This window comes from Drosophila pseudoobscura, chromosome 3 (genome assembly GCF_009870125.1).
Source record: "Drosophila pseudoobscura strain MV-25-SWS-2005 chromosome 3, UCI_Dpse_MV25, whole genome shotgun sequence".
Lineage (NCBI taxonomy): Eukaryota > Metazoa > Arthropoda > Insecta > Diptera > Drosophilidae > Drosophila > Drosophila pseudoobscura.
The window spans coordinates 8,441,348-8,453,200 of NC_046680.1; the positions used below are offsets into that span (position 1 = coordinate 8,441,348).

At 44.0% G+C, this 11,853-nt stretch overlaps 2 protein-coding genes and 2 non-coding genes across 7 annotated transcripts; 2 read left to right on the plus strand and 2 right to left on the minus strand.

Moving 5' to 3' along the window:
- Positions 1-267: 267 nt before the first annotated feature.
- LOC4803912 (F-box/LRR-repeat protein 20) lies at positions 268-10,165 on the minus strand. Of its 4 annotated transcripts, none has more exons than XM_001360519.4 (10): positions 9,322-10,165; positions 4,147-5,180; positions 3,580-3,696; positions 3,374-3,457; positions 3,203-3,297; positions 2,960-3,137; positions 2,700-2,888; positions 2,340-2,633; positions 2,056-2,268; positions 268-1,994 (listed from the first exon to the last, which is right to left on the minus strand). In XM_001360519.4, exons 2-10 carry the CDS (start codon positions 4,765-4,767, stop codon positions 1,887-1,889), a joined length of 1,899 nt encoding a protein of 632 aa, XP_001360556.4. In that variant the 5' UTR covers positions 4,768-5,180; positions 9,322-10,165; the 3' UTR covers positions 268-1,886. The 4 variants fall into 4 exon arrangements, with proteins under 4 accessions (XP_001360556.4, XP_033234935.1, XP_033234936.1 ...); XM_033379044.1 differs by lacking the exon at positions 9,322-10,165 and adding an exon at positions 7,337-7,641; XM_033379045.1 differs by lacking the exon at positions 4,147-5,180 and having other exon boundaries at positions 9,322-10,155.
- A 728-nt stretch (positions 10,166-10,893) lies between these two features.
- Positions 10,894-11,409, plus strand: LOC6898287 (small integral membrane protein 12-A). The gene is made up of 2 exons (XM_002138316.3): positions 10,894-11,157; positions 11,220-11,409. Exons 1-2 carry the CDS (start codon positions 11,028-11,030, stop codon positions 11,354-11,356), a joined length of 267 nt encoding a protein of 88 aa, XP_002138352.2. The 5' UTR covers positions 10,894-11,027; the 3' UTR covers positions 11,357-11,409.
- A 35-nt stretch (positions 11,410-11,444) lies between these two features.
- TRNAR-UCU (transfer RNA arginine (anticodon UCU)) lies at positions 11,445-11,517 on the minus strand. Its single transcript has one exon. It is a non-coding gene; the product is annotated as a tRNA-Arg (tRNA).
- A 211-nt stretch (positions 11,518-11,728) lies between these two features.
- Positions 11,729-11,801, plus strand: TRNAM-CAU (transfer RNA methionine (anticodon CAU)). Its single transcript has one exon. It is a non-coding gene; the product is annotated as a tRNA-Met (tRNA).
- The last annotated feature ends 52 nt before the right edge of the window (positions 11,802-11,853 follow it).

Consider the following 11,853-nt stretch of genomic DNA (forward strand, 5'->3'; position numbering starts at 1 on the left):
TTAAATATATATATATATTATATTTTTTGTTTTCTTGGTACGGAACTAATTTGTTGCACTTTACCGTTATGCTTGAATTATTCCCATTTCTATGGCTGTTTCCAATCACTAACTCTAACTAAGACATATCAGTGGTGTTTAATTGTTTTAAAACATACAATACAATAGTTGAAAACACACTACAAGAGACACTGAGAAAAGACTCGTTAAAATACGCAGCACACGCCTCCAATATAGCCATTAATCTTTGTTTTATTTGTTGTTCTCTTTTTTTTTCTTTGTGTAAATATGATTTTGATGTTTTTTTTTTAGCTTTTTCTTCTAGTAAAATATATGGTATGGTATGTGTGCGTTGAGAGGAGGGGAGTGTAGATTGGGGCCTAAGCTTCTGTTGTGGCCTGTCCGTTTATTGTCACGCCAGCGCTTTCAATTTGGTTGTCCACTTCACGAGCATCCACTTCTCTCCATTCATTTGAAGGGGGTTTAGTTGATATATGTTATGTATAGGTTCTGTTGCGTTAAGGAAACCATTTAGTTGGTGTGTCGAAATGGGAAATATAAGTTTATAGAGAGAGAGAGATCTCAAATGGTGAACTATGTATGTATGTACTTTGCCCCCTTGGGATAACGTTCTTTCTCTTCGCTTTTGCACTCCAGCCCCGTTTATAGATTTTTGCATGGCTAATACATTTACAAAATATATGTATGCATCAATATATAGTATTTGTGTGTATGGATATTGATTTATTTAATTATTTATCGTGTGTGTGGGGGGTTTTGCATGATTTGATTGGTTTGGTTTGGGTTTTGTTTTAGAAACGATGATCCATTTAGTTGTTGCCGTTTTTTGTTTGTTTTTTGTGTGTAAATGAGATTAATTATAGTTTTGTTTTGCATGAATATAGTTAGTTCCCCCCGCCCCTCGTGTGAGTTGAGTAGTTTGTTCGTTGTGTAATATACATAAATATACATGGATAACGCTAATTGCTGTACGGAGTTTAGCTGGCACTAGACTTGAGTTTAAAATTAATATTAATATTAAATAAATATTCGTCCAAGGATTCAGTTGAAGCTTAAGGGATTCCTCAGGTGTGTGTGTGTGGGGAGTATGGGTTATTTGGGGTAGGTGCATTGTGTGTATTTCGTGTGTGGGTTGAACGCTTTCTGGTTCTATCGACATGTTTCAGAGTTGTCTAAAATCCAAGTGACACGCACATTCCGATGGATTCGTGTATGTTTTTTTCTCTGTTTTTTAGCAACGTTTAATACAGGTATGTATGAGTTTTGTGGGCGTGACTGAGAGTTGTTACAACTAATTCGTAATTAATCGCAGTTACAGGCTAGACACAGAACATTCAGCGGGACGACCAGTCCAGTGAGTGCGACAGAAGCGGTCACATATCGAGTGCGTGTGTGTGTGTATATACCATTATGTACATATACATATATCTATGTATAAGATGCACAAACAGAAAAGGTTTCACAGAGCATGATATGAAACAAAATACTAATACACGCTCACAAATGAAGGTCTAGGTTAACATACAGAGAACATTAAATAAAATAATCACAATTTTTGATGCTGGAGCAAGTTTTGGAAACTCGCAAAAAAAAAAAAACTAAAATCTAAAGCTACTTTTCGTTTCGTTTCCGCTTCGTTCGGAGCTAGCCGGTGCTGCTGGTTATGGTTGTGGTTCCGGTTACGGTTACGGTTACGTTTCCGGTTACGTGTTCTTAACGCCATCGAGCAGTCCCAGCAAAAACATGCAGATCATCGAGATGAGGGTCAGGCTGAACACCATGGCGAACATAACGATGCAAACAGGCCAACATCAGTCTGTGGCTGCCTTGCGCATTATCTTCCTGGCAAAGCCGATGGCCGTATCTCAGAGAATCTCACAGCAGCGACAGTAGCGCGGCCGTTGTCCGCTTGTCACCGCCGGCGGTGTGCCCGGAGCAAAGTATGCATGCACCTTGATATTTGGTAAATGGTTCTGAAAAATACACAAGAGGCGCACTCGTTATATAGAAATTTTCGCTCCTCTCTGCTCTCACCTTCAGCTTGCGTATGGCGGTGCGTGTAATGAGCTGACAGTCAAATAGTTCGATGCGCTGTAGATTGTGGCACGAAACCAAATGCTCCAGCGTTCGGTCCGTTATCAGCGGACAGTTGTCCAGCTCCAGAACGGACAATATCTCGGCGGCACAGCTGCCAGTGGTCAGGTGCCGTATGCCATCGTCCGTGATCAGTTCGCAGTGCGACAGGGTCTACAGAATTACAAAATTTCGAACATATTTTGTAAAAATTGGAAGTAAGCAAAGGATTGGGGCCATCCTACCAATTTCTCTAGGCCGGGACAGCCCGTGGCAAGATGGGCGAGCGTTAGGTCCGTGATTTGATTGCACTCCTCCAGATCCATGCGCTCCAGATACTTGCAGTTGCGTCCCAGGGCCTGAAACCCAATATCCGTGAAGTTGCGACACCCGGACACCTCCAGCGTGTTCAGCAGGTGATTGTGCTGCGACAGGGCCATCAGCGAGAGATCAGTTAAATCCGCACACTTGGACACGCACAGTTTTTGCAGTTTGGGACACTTGGCGGCCAATTGGCGTATAGATGAATCGCTTATGGTCTAAGGAGTAACAGAGGAAACTTATAGTATGGGCAAAAGGTAACGAACTATTCCTGGGAGTCCTACCTCACAGCTGTGTACATTTAGCACCATTATATCGGGACAGTATTTGGCCAGGCACATTATGGCATTGTCGTTGATCTGTTTACAACCTTTGCTGCTGAATTTGCGCAGCTTAACGCAGCCGCGGGCCAGCGCCTCCACGCCATTCTCAGAAATCAGATGACACCACGACACATTGATCTCCATAAGGTTCTGCAATGCAATACACATGTAGATCTCTCATTAGTAAGATTTACCATTCGGATTGGTAAGAAGAGGCTTACCGGGCAGCCATCGGATAGATATTTGAGGCTATTATCTGTTATATTGGGGCAGGAGTCCAAATTGATGGCCGTTAGTTTGGTGCAATATCTGCTGATGGACTGTGTTGATATATCCGTTATCTTCTTGCACTCGGACAGATCCAGATGTTCGATGTTGTGGCAGTGATTCGCTAGAGTTCTACACAGTACGTATATATAGTGAGTAGGTCTGTAAAGGGGGGGGGACTTTGGGCATGGACTCACCTTACAGACTGATCTCCCAACGATTGACAGCCACGCAGCGACAGGGACTTGAGAAAACCGCGACATCGTTGCGAAATATTCTCAATTACCGGCCCCTAATGTAGAAAAGTCAATGAAAAAGATATAGATTTGATATGTAGCAAATAAAGTAGTTGTAAGCCCTGTACTCACCTCGATATCACGTTGAAAATCAAATAAATTGATTTTCTGCCAACTGGAACCGTCCAGGGCGAGCACATTCCAGTATTTGCACACCTGCAGTTAGGTGGGGGGGGGGGGGGGGGGGGGGGGGGGAGGAGGGGCGATAGGGACATTCAAATATTCATTAGCACAGGTGGCGAGGGATGGTACAGGGGGGGAGGCTCCCTTTTACAGACCTGTGCACAGCGGCATAGCGAGACCACATCCAGATAGGAGAAGACCCGCAGCAGTACCTCCTTTGGCAGTTGTTTGATTAGCTCATCGTCCAGTTCGGTGGCGCCTAGGAATGTTTGCTGCAATATGTATGGCACATGTCAGATCAACTATATATAATATGTACATATGTATGTATGTATGCATGTTTTGTATCGTTCTAATTGGAGATGTGATGGTTTTGCTGGGGCCCAACAAAATCAATTGACAAGAACTGAGGCGAATTTTTCTTTGATTGAATGGGTCCCAAAAACAAAAAGAATCGAAATAAAAATTAATAGATAAAATATAATTCTCGAGGAAAACAAATTAATTGATGGAGGAATCATGGGAGTAGAGCGAGAGCGAAAGAGTAAGACAGATAGAGAGAGAGAGAGACTGAGAGAAGGGGGTGGGGTGGGAGGAGGGGTGGCTATGTACAAATGCTTGACCAAGAATGATATAACGACCGCTGAAGGAAATGTCATCGCAGATGGAAACGAAAATCAATTTTTTTTTTTTTGTTTTTTGTTTTGCTTTGGGGTTCTTACTATCTGCTGAGCGGCGTCCGAATCCTGGCCAGGATAACTGTCTGTGCTGATGGCCTCACAATGCTGGAGCGGCAGCTGCTGCTGCTGCCGCTGATCATCATCAGCCGGGCAGGCGGCATCGGGGGAAACCGACAGGCTGGACGAGGAACAGTCGCTCATGGCAGAGCCAGAGGTAGAGGCAGAGCCCAAGCCTGAGCCTGAGGCAGAAACAGAGGCAGAGGCAGAGGCAGGTGCTGCAGTGACCACCACAGGTGTGGCACTCCCGAAAGTGGCTGAGCGCCAGATGCTGCTGCAGAAGCCGCTGATGAGATTTGTGTGTGTGTTGTTGCTGTTGTTGTTGCCGTTGGTAATGACGCTGCTGCTGCTGCAGCCGCTACTGTGATTGTTGCTGTCGTTAGCGTTGCCGTTGCCGTTGCCGTTACCGTTCAGTTGTAAGCTCAAATTGTGATTGTGGTTGTTGTTCGCTTCGGCCCGCTCTGCGGACCCACTCCCACTGACACTGGTGCTGTTGGTGTTGGTGGAGGTGGCGCCTGTTCCAGTGCTGCTACTGCTGCTGCTGCCGCTGCTGAAGCTGGCGCTGGCACTGCCGCTGATACTGCTGCTGCCGTTGGGCGCAAACATTGTGGGAGTCTCCTTTGTTTTGCCTGCTCTTATCAGAAAGTGACGCTTCTTTCTGCGTCTGTCCTCTGCCGCTGCGCTGCGATGCTCTTTCAATCAACTCTTTGGCAGGCGGCACTCTCTCTCACTCCCACTGTGTCTCTCTTTGCTGCCTCGCCTTCGTGTGTGCGTCTGGTGTCTTCGTCGGTAGCCTCGGCGTCTTCGTGTGAATGCACGATTAAAATATTCACAAATTGCGTCTTCGATTCGTTGCTCCCGCGCTCTCTTTCATCCGCTCTCCCTGCCTCCCCTGCTGACGCGTATGGATCTTCCACTCCTCTCCCTCTCGCAGCTTATTTCGGTAATCTTCGTTTATTTATTTTTAAATATTCGCATCAGCGTCGTCGCTTCCCTTAATCTCGTCGTTGCACCGGGAACTGTTTTTATTTATTTTTTTCGATTGTCGATTGTGTGTGCACGTGAGAAAGAGAACAACAACAAAATTATTAAGAGACTGGGCTTTAAAGGTTCGCCTCCCAAGGTTGTCAACGACGGCCGCTCGAGGGTCGAGTGGCGACTCACTTGCGCTCCGCTCTAATTGAAATGCGCGCCCAACTCAGAGACTCCGAAGAGGGGCGGAAGCGAAGACTGCTGGCCCCGGCACGCCCCCTTCCTGAATCGGCCACTCACTGGCACTCAACTTAAATGAAAAATCATCAAAGCCAATTGAAAAAGGCAATCGAATCGAACGTGCGACGAATTTTTGAGTGAATCGCGAACAAGAATTGTGGAAAAAAACAAGCTAGGCCTGATGTACACACAAATGTATGTACGTGTATCATGTACATCATACATATATAGGCTATAAGACTATAAAATACCCTTAGGTTTTCAGCACACAATCCTCTCAAGGGAGATGTATCTATCTTTTTAACCCAATAGGGATCTATCCACCAGAGGTTTTCCACGGTTTTACATCCTCTGAAGGTCACTCCTCTTAGGGGCATCCAAAGACGTACAAAGCAAGTTCCTAGTTTTCTTTTCTTTGTTACAGACATTTACAATAATTACAGAAGAAAAAAAACAGCGTAAATATACATATATTGTTATTAAATTGCTATTTATACGATTGTGGTTGAGCATGCATATGTATGAGCATCGAATAAAGCGATTGACCGAAGGTCCAATGAATTATTGATTGCTGGGGGGGATCTTGAACCTAAATGGAAGTTGAGTTGACACATTTTGCTATCATATTAAAAAAGGCAGGGACACGAATACAATTAGTTTATCAAAACAAGCGAAGCCATTAATAACATGTGCGGCGTGTGTGTGTGTGCGAAGAAAGCACTTCTGAAGTGTCCGTTCCCGCGAATGCAATCAGAGCAATTACGTGAAGGAACAATTGAGATTCATGGAACACAAGCGATATGTTAAGCGCATACCAACCGCATGGAGCCCACCCAAGTACAGTGGTCGCTCAGGAATGGCAATCCCAATAGCTATAGAGGTGTCTTGGATGCTGCGAATTCGTTCAAATTCGGTTATAGTTTCTGGAAATTTCCAAGTTATGCAAGTTCTCTTTTCGTAGGGACCATCGTAGCTCAAATTCAATTCGCTTTGAGTGATAGAAGCGACAAGTGCAAGGCATTTCAGTTGATTGTTGTATTTTGCATGCTTTATTATTTATTTGATCATGCAACACATGGCGAATACGTAATGTGAGCCACAACACACACACACACACAAACACATACCGAAGCTCCCATGCGAAAGCTTTATAAAAAAACAGCTGACAAACGTAGAGAAAGGGAGAGGGAGTGAGGAAAAGGATAGGAAAAGGTGGATGTAGATGCGTGTCAAAGGCTTTGAATTTGAAAAACGGTAAGCAAATTAAAAATTCCCGTTCAGGAATTTTACTTGCTCAGTGACCTCGAAAAAAAAAAGGTAACAACACACCCACAGTCAGACAAATAGGGCCACATGACAGCCAGTTCTCTGCTGCTGCTGCTGCTGTTGCTGGCTGCATTTTATATAAGCCATGGCCAAAGTCAGTTGGACAGACACTACCAAAAGTTTAACTGTTGGGGCCGCCATCGATGGCGATGGCCAAGCTTTGTGCTCTGTTCTATTTACTGCAATATACATATGTACATATTATGTGCATATGCTTATATAGAATGCTACTGCAGCAACAAGGTCAGCGAGAAGAGCAGAAAACTGGGTCAGCCCCTCCAAAATGGGTTGCATTTAATGTTTGTTGCTATTGTGGCCGATGCTTCAGATAAATATAGCACACAGCACACACACACACACGCTCTCAAAAAACCTTATCGCCAGGCCCAACAATGGCACGCTTAAACGGGCTTAAGAAAAACCAAAGAAAACAGCTGATGACACACCAAAAACAGACGAAACAGCACAAAAAACAGCAAACGAAGTGCAGCAAAAAGAACTTAAAACGGTATTTGCAACAGCAGCAATACACACACACACACACACAAACAGACTTTTCTCTCTCACTCACTAGCCCATACACACGAAGACACTTTTAAAGTACACAAAAACATACACAAAATTTACAACAATATACCATTTGTTTATACGTTCTGCTTCCGCCGAGCTATTATCGCCTTTAATTGCATGAACGCCAAAGACCCAGGCGGGGAATGCTTTGTGCAAGAATGGATTTTCAATAGTTTTTCCAGCAGTTTTCGGTTTCGTTTCGTGTCTGTTGCTGCGGCCTGGAAAAGTGACTGAACCAACACCAACGGAAAACAGAAAACAGAACCAGGGTAAATGCAGAGGCGCGCGAGACACACTACGGCTAAGGCGAGAATGACGGGCAACCACAGCGAAAGCGAGCCAACATCGATGAAAACAGAGCGCCGAATGGGGAGTGAAACTGAATGACATCGAGATTGAGCGAGCAAAGTGCAGAGGAACAGCTGAACGCGACGGCTCGGTTCTCTCCGACAAATGCACGCCAAACAGAGGTCAGACCCCCACAAAGAGAGCGAGCAGCCTCGTCAGCTGCTGCATGCACGAAGGGCGTGCGGGGGCGTCTTTTGGGGCGGTGCAATGGACCCACGCCAATAAAAGAAATGAAAGCAAAAAGAAGTGCAAAACAAAATAACAAAGTCTCAAAAAGAGCGAGTCTGTTTGCGCGCGTGTGTGTGTGTGTGTGTGTGTGGAGAGAGAGGGAAGGCAGGCAGAGTTCAATCTACAGCATGAACATTTTTGTATGCCCTTTGAAAAGCCATTTGAACTTTTAACTGCGGCGACAACAAATGTCCGCACATTAATTGTGTGTGTGTGTGTGCGTCTCTTCAAAATACTTTGAACTTTTAAGTGGGTTGGAAAGGGGGAGGGAGGACTATTCTATATGCTAATCTATTCCATCACTACAAATTTTAAAACCAAGAACTTCATTAAAATCTGACTAAAGGGTATCTCTCAAAATAAACTGTAAATTCCATGAATTGGCTTGCTCTCTCCCCCTCTCTCTGTTATTACTGTTACTCTCTTGCGCTTGCAAATCTGCTTAAGCTGTTGCAGTGCTGCCAGACCGCTGCAGCAACATGCGCCCGTCAGCTGTTTATCTTGACGAGCAATCTGTTTACTTTCGTTTGTTATTGGTTTTCCGTCTCGGGGCAAGGCCTAGATAAGTGCCCATTGGGCATTGCGAATCGCTATAAGCTCCAAATGAATAAGTGCTCCATTCCATCGATTAAACCATATGAGAACGCAATTTAAACCAGTTGACTTTGGTGGTGGGGTAACTGTGTTGCGGCCAACCACCCACCCACCTCCTCTCTCTCTGTCAATTAACACTATTCTAACCATTTCGGCGACGCAGAAACTCTCCCCCTGCCCTGTTTGCTTATCTACACTGTAGTACATATTGCAATTGGCTTGGAGCAGAGTTTCTTCGAATGAAAGAAGTCGCCATTCCCGTCGCTGGTCATTATCTGATAGGGGGTGAGTTTTTCAGTGAGTTTATTGCACTTTTGCCTGGAGCCACCGGGCGGGGGGGTTCAGTGGTTGGGGGGTTGACATTAGACACTTACACTTTTACATTTGTTGTAAACTCCTTTCCTTGTCTTTGTCGACCGCCAACAAAGGCGATGACTCCTGCTGGTGCTGTTGATGAGGATGAGGATCAAAGCGAGCCCAGGAAACAAAGAAACTACATCTAGTAGGGGAAAGAGGGGGGGGGAAACAGGAATCTGTTGACTGACAAACATTTGGGTGGAGAGGGGCGAAAGAGTGTAAACACACAAATGGGAAGCCAGTCGGAGTTGTGAGGTGCGGAGCCTTAAGCTGGGGGAAGACCCCTGCGCAATACCCCAAGCCACATACCACACACACCCAAGCAAATCCATTCTTGCACTCCCACGTTGCAGGCAGCACAGCATTAATTGCAGTTGCTTTTGAGGGGGTTTATATACATATTTATATACCAAGTAAATACATAACTAAACCTGATTCACAGCTCCCATTGGTTATATTGAAGAAAAGTGCAAAGGGGGTAGGGGTACAGTACAGCAGCAGAGTACTTTCAAGTGGTTTACTTACATCGAATCGATGAGGATTGCGTCCAGAATTGGTCATTTTAGCCTTGCGATTTGTAAAAATCAAGAAATGCAGCAGCTCACTCTCTGTCCCGCTCTCGTTCGTTCCCCTCCGCCGAAGCAATATTCTTTGTTGGCCGGCTCTCCTCCTCTCTGCTGTGCCTCTCCCACACGAGCACACACAGACACAGCTTTTGGCTCTTTGTGTGCTTGCGTGCTTATGTGCGTGTGTGTTTGTGAGCAGGAAATTATGCGTCGCTGATATTGTTGTTTTTCTTCCTCTTCTTGTTGTGATTACTGTTGTTGCCTTAGGTAGTTCTTTGTTCTTTTGCGTAGCAATTGTTTAACTCCTGCTGTTGTCTTTGCATTCTTTTCATTGCAACTGCATTCGCTGCAGTTTTTCGCCATTGACATTATTGCAACCTGCAACTTCGATTGGCCAATCCACTGCTTGATGCGTAAATAAGTTTTTCTCTTTCAGGCATTTTTTTTTCGCTTCTCTTCTCCTGTGAGCCGCCACTGGCCTGCACTTGTTGCTGCGTTTTTTTACTGCCTTTCGAAATGTTAGTTTTTATGTAATTGCCAGTTTTTTCATCGCTTTAATAAACTGCAATATGCACTGCACTCAGAACTAAAACTGCACTCCAATTGACTTTCCCAATGTCGGGCCACTGATTGATTAAGTTGACTTTATATTTTTCTGCTTGGTTTGTTCCTTGCGTTATGCCAATAAATTAATTAATTACTATTTTTTCTGTTGTTTACATTGTTTGCGGCCCGAGAAAGATTGTTTTTTGTTTGTTGGCGATGAAGTAGAGGTGTCAAAAAATCGAGGGCACTATCGATAGTATCGATGTTATGCTAGCCGCTACTATCGATGGTTTTCCTGATACTATCGACCTACGTATCTGTCGCTGTAATTTTATTCGCTGAAATCGATAAGCAAATTTAAATTTCTGCCGAAATTTGAATGAAGAATAAAAGCCAAGTACAGCGGGGATGAAGTACATCACTACATCCAAGTACAGCAATTAAAGTATATAATTTAAAAGTACTTAAAATTGTTGCTACCGATTCATACCCGATTCAGAGCAGAGAGAGCTGAGTGGTGCGCGCCAAATAGAAATTGTTTGAAAGTAAATAAGCGAAAAGTATTTAAATACAACTCATTGAAAGTATGGAAGTTTCTATACCATTCGTGCTCAAGTAAACCTTTGAAAATGAAGATGTCTGTCTGAATAACGGAAATCTTTTTTATTTTTCTCACATGGCAACTACACAGGGGTGCAATTGTCAGGGAGGCACCTGATGAGGAGACATGACATTTCTACATTATTTTTAAATCAGTGTGTTAGCACAACAAGGTGCGTTCAAAGCCCGTTAAAACAACAATATTTTATAAATATACCCGTAAAATATGTTGTTTTTTGATGGCGATAATAAATGCAGTGAATGCACCTTGTTGTGCTACGAGAAGAATTTACAATCAGTACTATCACTAACCATACAGTAACCATACATATATACTGTATGGTTAGTGGTTTAACTCAAGCTGCACATCTGTTTAAATAAGAGAGGGTTTAGTGGGTTAAGTTCGATCTTATCGATATCCACTGTTGATATGGCCGCTTGTCAAATTGCAAAATTCTGAATCTAAATTAAGAAAAATAATATAATAAAGTTGTATATTCATACAATAACAGAAGTACAATGTGGCCGCTTGTAATGGCTGTCCTCAGGCGCAATGCCGTTTACATAACTCTGCCCATTGCCGGCGTGGTGGGCTTTATCGGCTATAACCTGGAGAGCCTGCTGTCTGACAAATATACCCCATACAGTCGTAAGTGAACGTGCCGAAAGAACTTTCTAGTTGGTCTAAAACGTATTTTGATTACCTTGCAGCCTCCATTCAGGAAGTTCGCTCCAAGCGCTTGTCCGAAGAGAGCCTCACAACGAACGCCGACAAACTGGAGAACCTCCGGCTGAGCGGTTCTGTCCTGGAGCGAAATCTGTCCCCTTCCCTGCAGCCGAAGGCCTGAATTAAAAGTTATACTCTGTAGATACTAGATAAAATTAAAAAAATATTTAAAATCAAACTGCAACTAAAAAAGAATTGTCACTGACGGACATCCCTTGCGGGGATCGAACCCGCGACCTTTGGATTAGAAGTCCAACGCGCTATCCTCTGCGCCAAAGGGACAAGTGGTGGACGCTGTGCCAATGACTCACTCGAACCCAGTGGAGTTTTGACAGCTGGAATCCCGATAAAATACCTCAAACCATCTTTAATTGCTTGATAATATATCCAATAATTAATTACCATACATTTGGAGTTCATGCTGAATGTTTTCATTCTGACAGTAGAACGTTTGACTGTGTTGAAATGTTCCTTAGACCGGAATGAACACATCGCCTCGGTGGCGCAGTTGGCAGCGCGTAAGTCTCATAATCTTAAGGTCGTGAGTTCGAGCCTCACCCGGGGCATGTAACTTTTTTGCCCTTTTTATTATTTTCCTTTTTTTATTCAATATGGAAT

What these genes read in the sequence shown, in the direction of transcription:
- LOC4803912 (XM_001360519.4), bottom strand. Translation starts at nt 4,767, where the DNA reads ATGTTTGCGCCCAACGGCAGCAGCAGTATCAGCGGCAGTGCCAGCGCC. An exon ending in TAAATGTACACAGCTGTGAG is followed by an intron (nt 2,634 to 2,699) that starts GTAGGACTCCCA and finishes GTTACTCCTTAG; the next exon opens with ACCATAAGCGATTCATCTAT. An exon ending in GTCCCGGCCTAGAGAAATTG is followed by an intron (nt 2,269 to 2,339) that starts GTAGGATGGCCC and finishes GTAATTCTGTAG; the next exon opens with ACCCTGTCGCACTGCGAACT.
- LOC6898287 (XM_002138316.3), top strand. Translation starts at nt 11,028, where the DNA reads ATGTGGCCGCTTGTAATGGCTGTCCTCAGGCGCAATGCCGTTTACATA. An exon ending in CAAATATACCCCATACAGTC is followed by an intron (nt 11,158 to 11,219) that starts GTAAGTGAACGT and finishes ATTACCTTGCAG; the next exon opens with CCTCCATTCAGGAAGTTCGC.